Below are 22132 nucleotides of genomic sequence, written 5' to 3' on the forward strand. Positions count from 1 at the left end.
CTCAGCTCTTATCCTTTGCTGCTTATAGAGTTTTGTTTTGCTAAATATTGTGCTGTTTAGCTTAACCAGTAGGATATAGAATAATGTATCTGAATCCATTGAAGACAAATTGAACATAATTCATGGAACTATATTTCTGGGTAAACATTTCTTGTATGGAAGTAAAAGACCAATCCTTGCGCTAGAGATTTTTTAAAAATCTAGTTCAGGAAAACCAAGAAAGAATAACAAAGCAACATATGAATGCAAAATGGTGGAACTTCTTGATAAAGAGGCATCTTAATTGATGTAGTAGATGTGTTACTAGAAAAAAATGTATTCATTTCATTTCTGTAAAATTTTCCTACAACTCTGGATCACTTGGTAACTAGTAAACCAGCAGCAATGAGTGTAAAACAGATCCTTCCAGAAAAGAAGTTAATCTTGTCTGACCACTCCTTCTCAGCATTCCTATCGAATGTAAATTTAATAAGTCTTTTATATGTATCCATGTATTATTTTGTAATATACTATTTTTATATGCTCCATGACTCTTCACGTAATAAAAGGCATAGAACAGGTGCCTAATAAATATTTTGAAAATTAAAGAAAATGAAATTAAGGCTTCTCAGAAAAACAAACATACAAACAAAACCAGAACCTGGGAAGGTAGCCATTATCCCCTGGGATGGCCACATATAATTCCTAGAGAAGATAGCTTGTTTAAATCCTCCCATCTCAAGTTTGAAGGGTTAAAGATTATAGTCCTGGGGCTCCCTTCCTTCTACCAGAGCCGTGATATGGTGGCTGCCCTGTGAGCATCAACTTTATAAATATGCTGTAGATCAAAGTTATTTTCTAACCACTGCTTATTAAGCACCTAGTGTATGCAAGACACTTATACAGGCGCTGATATTTTATTTATTTGTTATAGTAACTCTGAGAGGTAGGCACTATTATTATTCCCATGTTATAGATGAGGTAATGGAAGCTGGCATAGGTTAAGAGACTTATGCAGATGTCACACAGCTAGTATGCAATAAAGCCAGGATCCAAATGTAGGTATGTCTGACTCAGAATCCAAACTCTTGACCATTCTACTGTGCTATGTTCTTTAAGACTGTGAAATAGCGTTCATGTATTAATGAGGACTTCAATTTTGCATTTTTAGGAGCTACAGTTATTGGCAGTAAGTCACAGGGAACTGTTGTCATACTTTGGAGACATGCTTTTAATGGCCCTGGGGAAATGATACTTGGTTAGGGTTGTAGAGGTTTCTAAATTGTAAGAGAAAAGTCAATAAAATTTACGTTCAACTTTACTTGAGAGGTAGTTCAGTTTTATAGTGTCCTAACTCAGATAACACAAGAATGAAATCCCTAGAAACTTAGAAAGTCTATGTCAGATTACTTTTGTGTTACATTCTCTTGAAAGTAGAGACAATCTCACATTTTCAAGTTTCCCAAGATTAAAATTGTGAGTGGTCATACCGTAATCTGTTTTCCAGACACACAGATTTTTTTTTTTGTCAAGACCATTGAGAGCACTGTTCTAATACTGCATAGTAATGAATGACCCAAAGTCATATTGAATCTTAAAGATGAACCTGAGTCATGAAGAAACAATTAAATGATGTTCATTATACTTAGGTAGAATATATTTTAAAAAGATTTTAATCAGAAAAATGATGTAAACAAAACACTCTTTCTAGACATCTATTTCTAGAACCAGGATAAAGTCAATCCAGAAACTCTGAAAGGAGAGCACTATGTGGACATTATACAGAGGGAAATGAGGAGCACCTTCCACACTCACTAAACATTTAGCCATCTGTTTTTCTATGTCTCTCCCCCTCACACCCCCTCCCCCCCAGTTTTAGTTCTGCTCCACCGAATCAAATTCACAACTTGTTCCCCTAATTTCGAGGTGAGGAACTTGTGGCTAGGAGACAGATTCTTGACAATATTGCTCTGGTCATCACAGCATGCAGCCTAGAGAGTATTTCTCCCTCCTGGTGGGCACCTGTGGCTATCCCAGAGAATAGAGGCTTTTAAGAATTCTAGATTAGAGCAATTCAGGAACTTTAAGTCAATCAGTAGGTGATAACACTCTAAAGCCTAAGTAAATCCTATAGAATAGGAGCTACATAATATTTATGGAAACCTACAGGATGAATCGCACTAAGAATCCCTTTCCCTCTTACCCTTCCACACCTCCTTGCTTGCTTTCTCTCTTTGTCCCTTTTGTGTGTATTTATTTACTTTCTCTACCTCCCACTTCTTTTCCTGCTTCTTGTTTTCTCTTCCTCTCCAACTTTATTTCTTTCTATATATTTTCTTTTTCTTCTTTCTACTTTCTCTTAATTTTTTCTTCCATTCTCCATTAATCACCCATCATATCACATTAATATATATAATTATATATTATATATATTTAAATTAATAACTGTTAATGTTCATTGAACAGTAAACGGGTTGTATTATTCTAAAAGGAAAAAATATCTCCCAATTAAATAACATTTTACATATGGCTTAATGATGTGAAATTTCTTTTTGTGTCACAGCCCTCACCAAAATAAGGTTCCTTTGCCCTTTTCTTAACCATAATCGTGTCTTTTGTCACTCCTCTCTACTCTTATGTTTGATGAATAGTCACTTTTTTATGTTCTGTTTTATGCCTGTTATTTTCTTTAATAATGGGGAAGCGAAAATTGCTACTTAATGTGAAAGAAAGTTTATGGATAATTCTAGTACTCTAAAGTTTCTGGAGTTCACACATGCCACATGTGCACTCTGTAGCAGTAGCTCTGATGAGGAATGGCAGAATATCTAATTGATTGAAACCCCTCATGAAAAACTGTGTGTGTTTTCAGACTAATGTATGCTTGATTTGCTTTTCTTCACCTATCCAAACAGGGATTTTTAATTTTGATTTTAATTACTTCCTTGTCCTGAAAAATGATTGCCTGTAATATGGAGCCTTTCTCAGTTTGGTAACTTTCCACTGGGTAACTGATTAAGGTCCTTAGTGTTTTAGAAATCGAAGGAATGAATGAATGAGGGAGGGAATGGCTAGCTAGCTAGATTCATTTAAATCTTTTCTGTTGCATGCTATATTGTTTATGATGAGCCTTGTAATATCTAAGGTTTTGTCTCTTTTCAGCTGTGTTTTTTTCTCTCTCACAGTTTCTAGGCACTGTCACAAACACGTTGATTCTTTCATAGCCAAACTCTTAATTCCTTTTTAAAAAATGTTCGTTTTCATTAAAGTGCTATTTAACATTAGATATTAACTTTGACAGATGTTAAGACTGCTTCTCAATTAGGAGAAATATATTCTTGGGAAGGTGCCAATTTGAATTGAATATATTTGAATTTGGTATGCGAATTAAATTGTTGTTTAAACCTACCCATCCATCATATGGGTGATGAAGCAGCCAGCTGGTTTTGTATATAAGCGGTTTTTATTTTTTTCCATAGCAATATTCAAACATTAGAAATTGGCTTCCTATTGTAGCAAAGAGAACTTTGTACGAATTTACTACAGGATTTCATTATTTGTCAGTTCCTTAGACTGCCTAGAATTTAAATTGGCAGACTCTACTTTGGTATAAAATGCTTTCCATGGACAGCATTAATATTTTAAAATACTTTTTTTGCTCCTGCATGTTTCTAGTAGACAGGAAGTCTGGCTCTATTTACCCTTTGGCTACTAATGAATGCTATTAAATTGTTATTTATCTTTTTTAGGCAGAGGCATTGCAGGTATGAGATCAAAATTGCCAAGTAAGGCAAGCATTTAATTTTAATATTTTTAAAAATGTATAATCTATTCAAAGGTGGAAACTAAAGTATAGATACTAGAAAGAATTTTAGACTTCAGTCAAGAATCTGGGTTGTATCCCCACCTGTGCCACTAACTAGCTAGGTCACCTTGAATAATCCACTATCCAACTCTGGACTGCATGGCCTCTCTAAAGGCTCACCCTCCACACTGCATGTTCTATATACAAGAGAGCGGGGCTGAGGGAAACTGAATCTTGTTTATTAGCTATCCACATCAGCCTAGCAGCTCTGAGGTCAGTTTCCACCTGCATTTTTTCATCTTTTTCATAATCCTTTAAATCCTTGCTAGGCTTTCATTGCTAGTTTCTTTCCCTAGGAATTTGCATTTAGAGATGTTGAGGGCTTCCTACCTTTTGGAATTTTCCTATGCTCATGAGTTTAATGAAGTTACTTAGAGTTGATGAAAAATATAAGAATTAAAAGTCTTGTTCTGGTGTCTCTATAAAGGCAGAGTGTTTCCATAATGACTAATGTACCTTCACTATTTAAGAATTTTGAATTTAATACTTTTGAGTCTTGGTATGGCGAGGCATGATTGTCAGTTTCTCTTATTAGCCATGTTGCATTCTCCCATCTTACTCCTTGTTCTGAACATTCTTTTTTTTTAAGTCCAGAATGATTGAGCAACCAGGAAATATTGCTGGCCTGATCCTCAGTTAGATTTTAGAAAATGTCCTTAATTTGAAATAGTTTGAATTGCACTGAACTATCATTTACCTTTTGTTGGTTTGATACAAAATAAAGTAAACAAAATGTTAACTTGCCTCAGAGTGTTGAGAAATTAACTGTATGGCATGTGTATTTTAATGGAAAGCTAGAGCTAGATACAAAAAACCCCTCTTCATTAAAGGAGGCCTAGCACTATAATTAAAAAGGCAGACCATAACAAGTATTGGCGAAGATGTGGGGACATTGAAAAGAATCCTTATACATGGCTGGTAGGAACATACAGTGGTACAGTCACTGTGGGAAACAGTTTGGTAGCTCCTGAAAAAGTTAAACATGAAATTACCATATGACCTAGCAATTCCACTCCTATGTATCTGCCCAAGAGAAATGAAAACATATGTCCACACAAAAAGTAAAAAATGGTTATTCATAGCAGCATTATTCATAACAGCCCCCAAGTGGAAACAAGCCAAATTTCCATCAGCAGATAAGTGGATAACAAAATGTGATTTATACAGATAATTGAATATTATTAGGCAGTAAAAAGGATGAAGTACTGATATGTGTTGCAACATGAGTGAAACTGCAAAAACATTATGCTGTGTGAAAAAATTCAGACGAACAAAGGCCACATATTGTATGATTCTGCTTATATGAAATGTCTAGAATAGAGAAATCCATAAAACAGAAAGTAGATTAATGGTTTCTGACAGCTGGGGGGAGAGGAGAATGTGGAATGACTGCTAATTGGTATGGGCTTTCTTTTGGGTGTAATGAAAATGTTTTAAAATTGGATAATGGTGACAATTGTACAACTCTGTGAATATACTAAAAACCACTGAATTGTGTACATTAAAGGGGTGAATTTTATGATATATGAATTATATCTCAATAAAGCTGTTATATATTAAAACATTAGTGGCTATATTACTATAATTACTTGAAATTATGAAAGTGTATTTCAGTTACATTTTTGCCAGGGACTGGGAGTAAGGGGGAATGGGGAGTTAGTATTTAATGGCTATCATGTTTCTGTTGGGCAAGATGAAAAAAATTATTGGGATGGACAGTGGTGAGTGTTGCTCAACAGTGTGAATGTACTTAATCTCACAGAACTGTACACTTAAATATGATTAATAAGGTAAATGTTATGTTATATATTTTACCACAATAAAAAAGCAATAACCCTAAAATATACATTTTATATCATTCTAATGTGCAAGCCTTTTTTTAAGCAGGAAAATTGAAAGTGTGATTTGCCTTTTGGTCTTTTTGCATGGGATTCTTCAAGTTTGTTTTAGAGCTTCTTTCCAGTGTGTGTATATGCTTTGGTGAGGAAAAGGTGGAATTTATACAGACATACCAATATGTCTTTATCTTGGCTTTGAATGAGAAGCTTAAAATACTTTTTAAAACTTTATTTGCCAATTGGAAAATAAAAGAAGCCAGACCATAGGAAATTTATGTTGTTAAATTATAAAATAGTGAAATGCCATACTAAGAGTATGGATTCAAATAGATTTCTTGCTTTTCTTGGTTAATCTTGACTCCTTGACTGGGGAAAAAAAACATATTTATTTTATATAGGGCACCTCTAATCTTTCTATGAGCATTTCCCTCTCTATAGCAGGATAGAATGACCACCAAAATGTATTTGAAAATACAAACATTGGTATGTATTTGTACAATACAGTGGGTGAGTTTCAGAATGCGAAGGAAGGGATTGAAAAATGGAAAAAAATATCCAGCAACAAGGAAGTCACTTAAAAAGGAATTAAATTATTTCTGAAGGCCACAGGACTTTGTTATGACCCAAACAGTTTGTACACTCTAAATTTGTAACCTATAAGAATTTATCTATGAAAACATGCTTAAGACTAGCTGCTATATAAGACGTTTGAGGATCAATGGTTCCAACGCCAGCAGTACCATTTAATATAGTATGCAGTCAGTGGTATGTTTGTTTGTCTTGACCAGGAAGTGGTTTCTTTTAAAAGTACAAGGAACTCACAGCACCTGGTGTGTGTGTGTGAGTGTGTCTATGTGTCTGTCTTTTCTGTCTTTTCTGTTATTACAGGAAGAATTGTGATCTTCCCACATTTTTGTCCTTTATAGTGGTTGTTCTCTAGAGTTTGGCATTGTGGTATACTACCTTTGATTGCAGGATCCAATCAGAGTTGATGTACTCAGAAATCCATTGATGTGATTAATGGTCTCCTAATCATACTTTTATTTCCTAGATTAGACTTATTTCCTGTAGTTTCATAATTTTTGAGTCATATATTGAATTATTCTTTATAGGGGGCCTGAAATCCTTGTGAGTAGTTTTAGTCTGAAATTTGCATGATTCTTTTCATTTTCTTTTGTTTCTTTTGCTTGAAGAAAATGAAATTTTGATCATTTTTTTGAACTCTGAATGCTATAACTGGCCAACCTAGTATGAACTTTTTTTATAACATGAAATGCATATTTTTTTTTTCCACCAGCACTAGATCCAGAAGTCTCCCCACAAGTTTCCACTAGTCTGGTTTTTATTCTCCTCAAAAGTAAAATAAAACATTCTCAGATTCTACAAGTAACAAGAAAGTGCACCAGGAAATGACAGTACAGGAAATGTGACTGAGCATTCACTCTTTTTAAAAAATATATTTTATATTGATTTCAGAGAGAAAGGGAGAGGGAGAAAGAGATAGAAACATCAGTGATGAGAGAGAAACACTGATCAGCTGCCTCCTGCACTGCCCCACACTTGGGATCAAGCCTGCAACCTGGGCATGTACCCTGACTGGGAATTGAACCATGATCTACTGGTTCACAGGTTGATGTTCAACCACTGAGCCACTCCAGCTGGGTGAGCATTCACTCTTTACAATTGAATTGGTCACAGGATTGGCTAGTAAACACAATCTATTGAATGAAAAAAATGACAACTAAAATCTTTGAGGCCTTTAAATATATTTGAAGATTATGGGCACCTTAATGATTTTTTTATCTCTTACCTTTTTCAAATGATGATATGCACTTGAAATTAGGAACACTCATATTTAGCGATTGCTTTAATATTTGCTTTGTTTTCAACAGTGCCCTTAAAGATAGCCGATTTCCCCCAATGACAAGGGATGAACTGCCACGGCTCTTCTGCTCAGTGTCTCTGCTCACTAACTTTGAAGATGTTTGTGATTATTTGGACTGGGAGGTAAGACTATAGAAAAATTTTAAAGAGAAATGAAGGTAACTTGTGAGTGATTTTTTAAAATTAGGCCCAGAAAATAACTCTTTCAGCCTATTCTTTATTATTGGGAAGTTAGAGAGTAACATAGATAAATAGACCTCAGAGCTGATCAATGAGGAATTTTTTTTAAGGCAAAGTACTATGTGTTGTTTTAATCCAAAATTGAATTTGCTCTTCAATTTTATCCTATTACTTCACCAGATAACTTCATAAAAGCTGTTAATAAATAGTAGGAAAGACTGATTAGAATTTATTCCTCCCCTTACAACCTGGTACACTTTGATATAACTGCCACCAAGTAGTTAATTGGTCAGAGGATACATCGAAGAATCAAGGAGCAAAAGAGTTAGGATAACACACTACTTGGGGGAAATGTACCAGCTTGTGGATAATGACAGGGTGTTAGTTAATTAGTTAAATTATGCCAATTCATTCTTGGCCACCTTAATTTATGCACTTAAACACACAAATAATATTAAGGTTATAATATCTCTGTGCATTGCCATTATCGGAGTAGTCTCTATTGATCTTATTTTTATTCTTTAATATGTGGGGTTGGAGTTCTTAAGGAAGTTCAAAGGTTGTCACCATGATTTGCTTTGGTGGTTGGGAAGAGATAGTTAAGTGTCTGTCTATGAAATTTTATACACAGGCATGCTCATATTATTGAATGCCTACTGTGTTTAGAGCACTGGGCTATATGTTAAAAAGTACTAAAATTTGGTCCACACTATAAAGCATCTTCTAGTCTAATAGGAGAGAAAAGAAATATACACAAAGCACAAAGAAATAAGTGAATAAAAATAAGAATAAACAATCTATAAAAATAAAACATTGGTAATTTGGTGATACACATAGCATTCTCTTACACACACACATAAATGATATGATTGTATTATTATGATATAGCATGTTTTAATTCTACTGCCTTTTTAGAATGCCTATCCCCCATAGTAACTGAGATATTTTGCCTTGTGGACAGATCACTGTCTTGATAGTTAATTGGATTTGAGTTTTATTTTTTGCTTTGCCCTGATTCCTAGTGAGACTTTGGACAACTTCCTTCACTGCCATTCAGTTTTTCCACAAACAAAATAAGACATTTATAAAGTTCATAAATCTTCATTTGAGTAAACTTCTATGATATAAATTATTGCTGTTATGTCACAGCTATTTTAAAAATTCTGCAGAGAATAGGGTGAAAGAGTTCCTTCTGGGTTTTGCTGTAGGAGTTTTTATGAGCAATATCAGAATATGAAAGCATCTTAAGTTTTTTTGTAAAGGAAAAAAATAAAAGTAATTGATAGTATTGATCCTAGCAAAGTTGGAATGTGTAAAGCCTTTTATGTAATTAAACATTCATAATTGATTGTTCACTATAAATTTATAGTTCCTATTTGAAACTTTCTTAAAGAGAAGTCTACCAATATTATAGAAATATTCCACAGTACTTTACTTTTTTAAAATCCTATTCTGATTTTTTAATGGATTTTTAGAGAGAAAGGGAGAGAAAGAGAAATATTGATGTGAGAGAAACATTGATTGGTTGCTTCCTATATGCACCCTGACCAAGGATAGAATCCACAACCTAGGTATGTGCCCTGACATGGAATTGAACCCACAACCTTTTGTTGTACAGGGACAATGTTCCAGCCAACTAATCTACCTGGCCAGGGCTCTGCATTGCTTTATTTTTAATAAACCCAAATCATATCCCTTAATTACAGTTTGGGTGGTTTGTTTACTGTTTTAAGGCTACTCCTTCTCTAACAAATTTTTCTTTCTGCTTTCTGAATTTCAAGGTGCTATGTTGTGGTGAGGGTGGGAATAATAACGGGGAAAGCCTGATATCTAGGGGATGACTGAGCTATAAAACACTTTTACCCTTAATTGCAGCCACCGAGTTGGAAGTATAGTAGTTCAGGTGTGTGTGTGTGCACGTGCACGGGCGTGCATGTGAGTGCATGTGCATGAATGTATATTGCATAAATGTGTGTGCATGTGTTTGTGGGGAAGGAACAATGGGAGAATCCAACAGTTGTTAAATAGGTATGGGTGAACACAGAGTCCACCATCATATTCTTTAGTCCACTTTAAGCATTGTCTACAGCTAAAATTAACCTTGATATTATTGGGTTTTTATGTTCATGAGATGTTATCAGCTTTACTTTGGGAGGGTGAGAGTTTAAGCACTTAAAATTGGTATGGTGTACTCTTTCAGGGTGTATTTATCCTCTGTGGTCACTATCTGCCAGTTAAGATTCTATATATTGCTTCTACTTAGTGTTATAAAGACTTAAGTATTGGTGTCTATTTAGTGATGCTTTCCTGTTAAAGTATCAACAAAATATACAAACATATATTTAGTACTTTAGATATGTAAGCATTTGAAAGTGAATTAGGTACTGCTAGAATGGCCTTGCTAAAAGGAAAAGTATGTACTTTTCGGTTCTTAAAGTGTTTTAGCATAAGAGAAATTTGTTCCCAAAGAGTAAGGGTGAAAATTACTGTGATTTGGAGTTAAAAAAAAAACCACAAAAAACCAAAAACAACTGTAGCATGGTCAGTGATTGATAATGGAATGGTATTATTTTGGAATGATGTTATAAGGGTTATCATTAATAATTCTAAAAAAGCATTGCTACTTTATACACAGAATGGTCAAGTTGAATTAAAGGTATTTTTTAACAAAGTATATGTCAATAAAATTCTACTCCTAGGTATATACCCAAAAGAAATGAACACAGAATCTTGGAACAAAAACTTGTACTTGAATGTTCATAGCAGCAGTATTCACAAAAGCCAAAAGGTGGAAACAACCCAAATCTCTATCAACAGATTAAGGGATAAACAAAATGTGGTATATCAATACAATTTAATATTATTCAGCCATAAAAAGAAATGAGGTACTGATACATGCTACAATGTGAGTGAACCTTGAAAACATTATGCTAAGTGAAGGAAGCCAGACACAAAAGGCCACATACTGTATTATTATATTTTTATGAAATATCCAGAATGGGAAAATCCATAGAGATCAATTACATATTAGTGGTTACCAGGAGATGAGGGAAGGGGTGAATGGGAAATGCTGCTTAATGGATACAGGGTTTCCATTTGGGGTGATGACAAAGTTCTGAAACTGGATAGTTGTGATGGTTGTACAATGTTGTATATATACTTGATGCCACTGAATTGTATACTTTAAAATTATTAAAACTGAAATTTTATTTTATATGTAGTTTACCACAATAAAAAGGCAGGTATGCAAATGCATAGACATTTAAAGCTATATTCCATAATACTATAGTAATTTTAATTTATTGAAGAAAACATAAAATAAAAAAATAGAAAAAAAATGCAAGCCATTCATAATTACACCATTCTGAGATATCCACTCTTAACATTTTGGAATATTTCTTTTTTAAAATATATTTTATTGATTTTTTTTACAGAGAGGAAGGGAGAGGGATAGAGAGTTAGAAACATCGATTTGAGAGAAACATTGATCAGCTGCCTCCTGCACAAACCCTTCTGGGGATGTGCCCACAACTGAGGTACATGCCCTTGACCAGAATGGAACCCGGGACCCTTCAGTCCACAGGCCGACCGACGCTCTATCCCCTGAGCCAAACCGGTTAGGACTGGAATATTTCTTTCAATTATTTTTCCGTGTCTTTGTATCTATAAATCTGCATATTTGTTTATGTAACTGAGATTATATTGAATATACAATCTATTAAAAAGAGAATTATGAGGAAGTCTTTGTTTATGGTTTATCTTTGTATATAAGTTAGTTATTTATATAGCAAATTTCCTTTATGAGGAAATTGTCTACATTATGAAAGTACACATTTCATTTTGAGAAATTTCACACTGTCAAATAGCTACAACTTTTCTTCTAAGAATGAAATATCGTGTTCATCATAAGTATCTAATTTTAACCTGAAATGCAAAGTGCTATATATGAGTATGCCAAAGGGAGAAACAGGAGACAATTACAGAATTTTGATAGAGAATTTTAAGTCAAAGATCAGTAATGAGTATGTTTCACATAAGCAGAAGCCTCTAACATGGGGCTTTTCTGGTGGAAGTACAGTTTGAAAGTTGACCTTCTCTGGTGAATTGTAATTCACCAGAATTCCTGATTAAAGGGAGGAAAATGCCCAGATCAAAGCAGAGCGAGGGCAAAGTCTAAAAGTCCCAAAGCATAGTGTAGGTAACTTCGATAAGACACATCCCTATGGTCATAAAGATGAGGGATGTGACCAGTGGTAATAGCCACCTAATTTTCAAATGATCAGCAAACAAGTGAACTGCCACAGGGTTGGCTGTCTGCTATCTTACTCTCTTCTTCATGCAAGGTTTTAAAACCAGCCTATTTTGGAACTCTCTTTTGGTAATATGTCTCTAATATCACAATGGCACTTAGTAGGAAAGTAGGGCTTATATCAGACTTTGTTTTAGAGGCTAGAATGCTTGTATTTGATAATATATGATAAATGGTTTTACAAGTGGATGTAATTAATTTCAAGTCAATGTTGAATTGGCAGAATGATCAGTAATGCCTCCATATGTTATATTTCTTCAAAATAGTAATTACCACATTTAAAATGAGTGTTTACAGGTAGCTTCTCAAGGAGCCTGGGTAGTCATTAGACAACAGCAAAACTATCCACAAAAGGATTTAAAGACAAATTGGAATAGTGGCCCCACCCTTCTGAGAATGGCTGATTATTGATAGCATCATGATCTCTTTAATTGCCCTGGTAGATATGAGAAGGATGAAAAGTGAATGATTTGGAGGAAAAAAATCATTAACCGATAAATTGAAATGTCTACCTGTGGGGCTAAAATGGTTGTCAAATGAGGAAAATTGCTCCCCTAGGGAGAAATCTGAAGTGATATGCCTTGTGTTTGAACATAAAAATTTATTAGCATTGTTCTGTGTTCTTCAATTGACAGCATTCTCTTAATTCTGAATGACAAGATGATTGACAGACATGGTACTTTAGAAACAAAGAAAAGCTCATGAAGCATGCTGGAGTCCTCTAACATGATATGTAGCCTAGAACTTGTATAGTTACACTCTTTGGGAGCCATGTTTCTTAATTTTAAAGATCCAGAAGGATATAAAGCCAATGATACCACAGTAGTTGGAGTTTAACTTGAGGGGTGATTCTAGGTGTGTTATCTTGTAACTGTTCATTTTCAAGATGATATAAGTGAATAAGCTTTTTGTTTGTATAGCAAGTATCCTACCAATAGTCTTCTAGGAGCTCCTATAGCAATTTGCTGACAGAAGATAAAGTATTTTCTAAACTATAGTGAGCCATCTTTTATTTCAGTGTTTAGAAACATGATCATTTTGAAGGCATGAGAAAGAAATAGTTTCTATATTCTGAAGTAGACCAATAGATTATATTTCAATAGATTAATAAAATTTTTAAAAACCATAGGGCACTTTCTGATGTTATATATATATCTACACTAATAAAAGAGAAAAATGGTAATTGGCATACGACGCTACCCTTTTCATTGGCTAATCAGGGCTATATGCAAATTAACTGCCAACTAAGATTGGCAGTTAACTGCCAATAAGATGGCGGTTAATTTGCATATGTAGGCACAATGCAAGGAGGCGAAAGGGAAAGCAGGAAGAAGCCCTCTGCCACTGACAGTGATCAGAAACCCAGGGGGGAGCTAAGAGCTGGGGGGCAGGGCAAAGGCGGCCCTGGGGCTGCCTTTGCCCTGCCCCCCAGCCATGATCAGAGAATCAGGTGCCTTTTCCACCCTGGCCAGTGATAGCAGGAAGTAGGGGTGGAGCCAGCGATGGGAGCTGGGCACGGTTGAAGCTGGCAGTCCCAAGAGTTAGGGGTCCCTTGCCTGGGCCTAAAGCGGAGCCCACAATTGCGGGGCCGCTGCAGCTGCGGGTCCCCGCTGCCCGGGCCGGACACCTCAGCCAGAGGCATCCTGCAGGGGCAGGGGAGGAGCCCGCACGATCGCGGCGCCCCCCCCCCCCACTGCCACTGCAGGTCCCCGCTGCCCGGGCCGGACGCCTAGGCCAGAGGCGTTAGGCCTGGGCAGGGGCGGAGCCTGCAACCGTGGGGAGCTGGGGGTCCCCTGCCCAGGCCTGACACCTCTGCCAGAGGCCTCAGGCCTGGTCAAGGGGCCGATCCGGTGATTGGTGATCGGAGGGTGATGAGGGTCAACTCCTCTGGCCGAGGCATCAGTCCTGGGCGGGGGGCTGAGGGTCCCCTGCCCAGGCCTGATGCCTGGGCCAGAGGCATCAGGCCTGGGTTGGGGGTGTAGCAAGCGATCAGAGGGAGATGGGGGTCCCCTGCCCAGGCATGATTCCTGGGCCAGAGGCCTCAGGCCTGGGCGGGGGCCAGAGCCAGTGATCGGGGGGAGATGGGGGTCCCCTATCCAAGCCTGACACCTCTGGCGGAGGCGTCAGGCCTGGGCAAGTGGCCGATCAGGCGATCGGAGGGTGATGGGGGTCTACGCCTCTGGCCAAGGCATCAGGCCTCGGCAAGGGGCAGAGCCAGCAATCGGAGGGGTCTGGGGGTCCCCTGCCCAGGCCTGACGCCTGGGCCAGAGGCATCAGGCCTGGGCTGGGGGCAGAACCAGTGATGGGGGGAAATGAGGGTCCCCTGCCCAGGACTGACGCCTCTGTCAGAGGCATCAGGCCTGGGCAAGGGGCCGATCCTGCGATTGGAGGGTGATGGGGGTCAACGTCTGAGGGCTCCCAGTATGTGAGAGGGGGCAGGCTGGGCTGAGGGACACTCCCTCCCCCCCACACCCAGTGCACAAATTTCGTGCACCGGGCCCCTAGTATATATATATTTTGCTATCACTTGGGCAAAACATTGTGGTCCTAAAACAGACCATTCCTTTTTAACACTCAACACTTACATGGCATCAACTCATGGTGGGTGGGGCTGACCAGCATGATTCTTGTGTGATGTCAAATCTGTCCCTGAATTTTAGAGCTAGAACCCAATCCCCTAGTCTTGCTCTGCCCCTAAAGGACCAAAGCATCTGTCGTTGTACGTGAGCTTGTTGGAGTCCTGATACTGAGAGAGCTGCACTTCACTTTAAAAACAACATCAAAACACACCTCTTGAGCGATCACAGCTCCATTTCTGACGTATTTACTTGCAGCTAATAATAGCATGCTTTTGTAACAACCTTCATGAGAGTAAACAGATGAAATGAATAAATTGGCTGCCATTATTATCTCTCATACATTTTAGAAGTGCATGTTCAGCTTTTCATCCTCTTTCCCTTAAAGATTTACATTTTCTAGCTCCTCTTAATGTACCACTGAAAACAAAGTTCCCATTCACATACAGATGGTTAACATGACTCACCAAGTCATTAAGTGAAATGACTTCTAATTGTATATGTTCTGTCCACCCCCTTACTTATTTTCTCCAACTATGATATACACCATGTTTTGCTTCTCTTCTAACTTAAGATTCCTGCCTTTAAAATATACTTATCTATTTCCTAGGTATATGCAGCCTATATCTATATGAAGCCTGTATATATGTGTGTGTATATATATGTCTAGATAGATATAGATGAATGAAGCCTATATCTATATGAAGCTTATAGAGATGTCTATATATATATATATATATATATATATATATATATATATATACATACATATATATACATGAAGCCTATATACACACACACATATACACCTATATATATAGATCTATGTACATATAGATACATATAGATCTATATATAGGTTATAGCTATATGTATATATAGGTTATATATAGTTTATATACACATCTAGATATATAGGCTTCATATATACATATGCATCTATAATAATAAAAGCATAATATGCTAATTAGACAGGACAACCAAATGACCTTCCAGATGTCCTTCTGGACATCCTTCCGGATGACCTTCTGGATGAAGTTGGGGCTGCAAGGGCCGAGCCTCTTGCATGAATTTCATGCATCAGGCCTCTAGTGTGTGTGTATATGTGTGTGTATCCAATCTAATAATAGACAAACATGGTAATTGACCATACCTCCGCTATGTTTCCCATTGGCTAATCAGCAGGATATGCAAATTAACCCAACCAAGGTGGCGGCCGGCAGCCACACAGCTGAAGCGAGCAGGAGGCTTGCTTGCTCCAGTGATGGAGGAAGCCAAGCTTCCTCCCTGCTGTGGCTGGGCTCTGAGCTCCACTCTATAAGCAACAAAGTTGCAATTATAGAAGCTAAACAAACCCAAGATACCTGCTTTCAGCAGGCCGTGGCCTTGGAGCTGGAGCGGTAACAAAGTTTCAATTATAGAAGGTAAATAAATCCCAGAATAAAAAGAAAAAAGAAAAAAAGGAGAGGCTGGGAGTTTCAGTCGCCGGCTTGGCCAGCCTGAAAACAGCCATCAGCCCCTCATCCAGACTGGCCAGGCACCCCAGTGGGGACCCCCACCCTAAAGGGGGTGTGGGCAGCCTGAAAATAGCCATTAGCCCCTCATCCAGACTGGCCAGGCACTCCAGTGGGGATCCCCACCCTGAAGGGGGTGTGACCAGCTGCAAACAGCCATTAGCCCCTCACCCAGGGTGGCCAGGCACCCAAGTGGGACCTCCACCCTGATCCGGGACACCCTTCAGAGCAAACCAGCCGGCCCCCACCCGTGCACCAGGCCTCTATCCTATATAGTATAAGGGTAATATGCAAACTGACCCTAACAGCAGAAAGACTGGGAATGACTGGTCACTATGACACACACTGACCACCAGGGGGCAGACACTCAATACAGGAGCTGCCCTCTGGTGGTCAGTGAGCTCCCACATGGAGAAACTCTGCTCAGCCACAAGCCAGGCTGATGGCTGCCAGTACAGCAGTGGTGGTGGGAGCCTCTCCTGCCTCCTCAGCAGCACTAAGGAGGTCTGACTGCAGCTTAGGTCTGCTCCCCGCTGGCAAGTGGACATCCCCGAGGGGTGCCGGGCTACCAAAGGGATGTCTGATTGCCAGCTTAGGCCCAATCCCCTGGGGAGCAGGCCTAAGCCAGCAAGTGGTCATCCCCTGAGGGGTCCCAGACTGCAAGAGGGCACAGGCCAGGCTGAGGGACCCGCCCCCCCCCCCAAATGCACAAATTTTTGTGCACTGGGCCTCTAATATATATATATATATATATATATATATATATATATATATATATATATATATGCTTCATATATCTAGGAAAATGCTTTTTAATATTTTCTTAGGGACCTGAGATTTTTATATACGATGTTACTATCCTTAAGATAATTTAGTCTTTGTCCTGATACTCTACTCTAAATGTTTTTCAAGTGCTGTGAAACATTGGGAAAGGAATGCTTCACGCTTCCTGGCCACCTAGAAAGAATTTGCTGTGAATCAACAAGTCAATGTATCAGAAGCCTAGGGAGGAAGTAACCGGAACAAAGTAAAGTAACTTCTAGAAGGTGATTTAATGCATAAAAATTGCCATTAGGTGTTGGTACTCTTAGTGAAATTAGCTGTGGTCCATTCTTATACCTCTCCCAGTTGCTTCCTGCTTTCTCCCATTGTCTTTTGGTGGGGGAACATTTTCATGCTTTCCCCAAATCCACAAACTTTTCCAGCCCTTTCCTTAGTAGTCACATTCTAGTGTATTCTTTCCTGTACAGTGTGTGTGTGTGTGTGTGTGTGTGTGTGTGTGTGTGTGTCCCCAGCACTTAATAAAAAAGAGTCCTGTGTTTGGGGAGTAAGGAGACTCGAGTTCTTTCTCTGACTGCCACTACCCAGTTTGGTAACCTTTCTGGGTCCCTGTTTCCTGACAAGAAAGCTGGAAAAGTTGAACTAGGTAATACCTAAGGCCTTTGGATGCTGACAGAGTGTGATGCTGTGAATCACCTTTTTAAAATGGTGATTCTGTTTCATTTTACTTCCAGAGAATGAATCATCACTAGCCATTTAGAAGTCATAGGAGGTCCTTAACTTTTAAAATAGCCATTGGTAACTTAAATGTAGGCAACAAAAATAAAAAAAATAAAGTCTAATTTTTGAAATCGCCCATTTTAGATTTCTTTTTCATAAAAGAATTTTCTTTAGGAAGAAAAATATTCTCAATAATAAATGCCTCTATTTTATTACTGTATCATTCCCTGTTTTAAGGAAACATTATGTGTATAATCTATATTAAGCAAATATATTTAGATAATGATTACTCATTTTACAAATAGATATTTTGCTTTGCAGAGGGACTCACTATAGGGTGTCTTTGTTGTCTTCCTCATGACTTTAACTCATTTACATAAATTCAACTCATAATTTTTAGGAACAAATCTATTTTATAGACTGACTAAAACCATATTGAGTCAGATATTCAATGTATAGTTCTAACCTTTATAAAATTTTTCTTAGTTTTTTTATCAGGCAAACAATATTATTTTATACTAGACTAGAGACCCAGTGCACGAAATTCATGCAGGGTGGGGGGGTCCCTCAGCCCAGCCTGTACCCTCTTGTAATTCAGGACCCCTCGGGGGATGTCTGACTGCTGGTTTAGGGTTAAAACCAGCAGTCTGACATCCCTCTTATAATCTTGGACTGCTGGTTCCTAACTGCCTCTGCCTGCCTGATCAGCCCTAACTGCTTGCCTGCCTTTCTGATCACCCCTAACTGCTCACCTGCCTGCTGATCGCCCCTAACCGCCTCTGCCTTGGCCCCCGCTGCTGTGGCTTCATCCAGAAGGATGTCTGGAAGGTCATTCGGCTTTCGGTCTAATTAGCATATTATGCTTTTATTATAGATGCCCAGTGCACAAAATTTGTGCATGGGGGCGGGGGTCCCTCAGTCCGACCTGCACCCTCTCCAATCTGGGAGCCCTCGGATCAGGCCTAAACTGGCAGTTGGACATCCCTTTCACAATCCGGGACCTCTGGCTCCTAACCGCTCACCTGCCTCCCTGCCCTAACCACTCTGCCTTCCTGCCTGATCCCCCTAACTGCCCTTCCCTGCCCGCCTGGTCACTCCTAAGAGCCCTCCCCTGCTAATCTTATCCCCTTCACACACAATTGTATTTGACTTCCTTATTGGCTTCTCCCTGTCACACAATTTTTCTCTCTCCTTTATGTAACACTTTTTCCTACTGACTCAACATTTATAAACTTTTCTTTCCTCCATATTTCCTACTTCTGTTCCATCATCCTTCTTCCCATCTTTCTCCTACTCTCCCCAGGTTCCTTCTTTCCTCTATCTTTACCCCTGTTCTCCCTCCCCTTTTCCTTCCTACCCACCTTAATTTTTTTCTTCACTTTTTCCCTCAGACCTGCTTTGTTCCCTCCCCCATTTCTTCCTTCTTCCCATTCTCCTTTTAAGCTCTACTGGCTCCCCTTTAAAACTTTTCTTTTCTTTTTTTTATATTTCTTTATTGATTTCAGAGAGGAAAGGAGGGGGGGAGAGAGAGATAGAAACATTAATGATGAGAGAGAACCATTGATTGGCTGCTTCTTGCACTCCCCCTACTGGGGACCTAGCCCGCAACCCGGGCATGTACCCTTGGCTGGAATCGAACCAGGACCCTTCAGTCTGCAGGCCAATGCTCTATCCACTGAGCTAAACCGGCTAGGGCTAAAACTTTTCTTCCCTCCCTCTCTCTCTCATCCACATTCTTCTCTAGTTACTTCCACTGTTTTAATATCTATCTACCTGCCTAATTATTCACTATCATTTATCTTTTTTCTTTTCTGACTCCTACTTTTAAAATCTGTCCCTAGTACACAACTATACTTGATTTTCATTATAGCTCCTACAGTTCACTCACACATCCTCTTTCCTTCTTTAACTCTGCTCTCTACTGACTCCTTTATAAAGTTCTTCCCTCTCTCCTTCCCTTCTTAAAGCTTCCATTGGGGGGAGGGACACTAACCTGCTGCCCAGGGCTCAGCCCCGGCCAGGTGTTTGCCATCCCCCACTTCCCTAGCCTCCCCGCCACTGTCCTCCTCCCATTCCCTGCCTGGGACGCCTGGACCAGAGAGGGTGGCCGAGACCCGGGGACTGCTGCGGTGAAGCAGGAGCGCCTCCGCCCAGAAGGCCTGGGACCGTCCTCCACTCCATCCTGAACCCATGGGCGCCTCCCCGCCAACAGCCACCACTGCCCTCCTCCTGCTTCGGGGTGGGATTCCTCGCTCTGCGCTGCCTGCACTCCGCCCCTCGCTGGGCGCACCTGCTCCACCCCCCCCCATGGTTGCCACCCCCTTCCACATGCAGTTTCCTTCCCTTTTACGTTCCTGCATCTTTTTCTTGTTCCCTTTCTGTATTTCTGTTTCTCCTCTCGGCCTGTCTGCATGCAGGCCTGCCTTCCTCTCCCTCTCCTTTCTTATCCCATCCTATTGTATCCTATCCTACCCCGGGCCTTGCAGCTGTCGGAGCAGAGGGCGGGGATGTGGCCTGATGATCTGGTCATGATGTGATGCTGTAATGGACAAATTTGCATATTCCTCTATTAGATTAGATTAGATTAGATTAGATTAGATTAGATTAGATTAGATTAGAAGCCCAGTGCATGAATTTGTGCACAGATGGGGGGAGGGGACATGGGAGATTGGCCAGCTGGCCCCACCCCTGATGGGGGGGCAGTTGGGGGTGGGCCAGCAGGGGGGAGAGGCTGTGGGAAGTTGGCTGGCAGGCCCCACCCCTATTGGGCCAGTTGGCCAGCCGCAGTGCGCGTCATAGCAACTGGTTGTTCTGGTCGCTTGGCTTTTATATATATATAGATTAGGTACATTTGCCAAGAGGTGTTTTTTTTCCCCCCAGCCTTTGAAAAGCGAGCTAATTCACATCTCTAGATTTTAAGTAAGTTTTCTAACTTTAGTTTCCTTGTCTGTAAATTCACCCCCTTCCTCATTCCCTTAAAAAAAACTGGATGGGGGTAGGAATGCATTTTTCTAACTTTTGATTAAAAGCAGGCTTTTTTATTTTAAGGTCACCTGTGTTGCCTGAACTTTCCTTGGAAAGCTTCAGAATGTTCCATTTTTAAGTAATGCACATTATAATTAATCATTACAGAGCATTGGTATGCCCCCCCCTTAATTGCACTCTTGAGCTGTCACTGGGTCTCTATAAAATCATAATGTAAGGACAGTTTATTTCATTGCAAATGATATAAACATGTTTGGTTTCATAGCTTTTCAAAGCACTTCATAATTAACCATGCTTTATTTAAAATCTTAACTAATTCCTTAAAAGTTCATGGGGGTGATTATTGCTAGTTCAGGTATTTTAGAGCTGTGTGTCTGTTATTGGTTAAAATAAATGTTATCCAGATCATTGTTTAGTGGCCTTTGTGAAATAAATTGGCAGGCTTGTGTTCCTGACAGATAAGATGTCTAAGTCTCCTATATGAATCAAAATTGGCACTAATTGGTACTTTGGTAAGCTCTGAAAAAGTTAAGAATTGGTCCATGGAGACTGAACTAATTTCCAAACTAAAAGTGACTAATTTGAAAGGGTTTTAGAGAAGGGCAACATGTATGTATTTTGGTCAATGAGAGCTTTGCTGTGGTTTTTCACAAATTAAGCAACAGAAAAAAATAATCTCATGTGAGGTAGATGAAACATTTTTTATAGTAGGATATATTAAAAGGTTACTTGTGCCCAAGTGATGGAATTGCAATCAATTATACTTTTAATTCATTTTTCTAGTATTTTAAATTCATTTCTATATTTTTTTTTCTGTTTCTAAAAGTGTCTCACTTAAAGGAGATTTGAAATCAAGGACAGCTACAAGAACTGGTCAGACTATGGACAAAAACTGCCTAACATTATATATGTAGTCCTTCATGGTATCTCAATTCCTTCAGGAAATTAGTTTTTAAGTCACTAAAGCAAGAGTTGTCTCTAGATGGTACCAAGATTCCAAGTCATTTTTATTTTCTCGTTTCTACTCTTCTAAAGGGATTTGGGATAATATGCATGTACTATTTTTATTTTTAAAAAAAGTCCATGTTTATAATTGTTAAGGTTTGCAAAAGTAAAAATTACTGAGTAAAAAACACACAATTGCAGCAACATTGTTTTTAAATTTATTATTTGGCCAGAATCTGAAGTGTTCTTTGTTAGTAATTGTTAATGTTAAGTGTTAATTGTTAATCAGATGGACAGCTTGAAAACATCAGACTTGCCCTCGCTGGTTTGGCTCAGTGGATAGAGCAGTGGCCTGCGGACTAAAGGGTCCCAGGTTCAATTCTAGTTAAGGGCACATGCCCGGATTGCGTGCTAGATCCCCAGTGTGGGGCGTGCAGGAGGCAGCCAATTAGTGATTCTCTCTCATCATTGATGTTTTTAACTCTCTCTCCTTCTCCCTTCCTCTCTGTAATAAAATAAAAAATAAAAATAAAACATCAGACTTACTTCTGAAATTC

General features: G+C 39.0%; 1 protein-coding gene across 3 annotated transcripts in view; it reads left to right on the plus strand.

Annotated features, from left to right (window-relative positions):
* Positions 1-22132, plus strand: part of AMMECR1 (AMMECR nuclear protein 1) — a 124674-nt gene that overhangs the window by 86601 nt on the left and 15941 nt on the right. For all 3 annotated transcript variants that reach the window (XM_059680089.1, XM_059680088.1, XM_059680090.1), the window contains one exon: positions 7575-7689. In XM_059680089.1, the coding sequence (XP_059536072.1) occupies positions 7575-7689 (115 nt within the window). The remainder of the gene's footprint in view (positions 1-7574; positions 7690-22132) is intronic.

Source organism: Myotis daubentonii, chromosome X (genome assembly GCF_963259705.1).
Source record: "Myotis daubentonii chromosome X, mMyoDau2.1, whole genome shotgun sequence".
NCBI lineage: Eukaryota > Metazoa > Chordata > Mammalia > Chiroptera > Vespertilionidae > Myotis > Myotis daubentonii.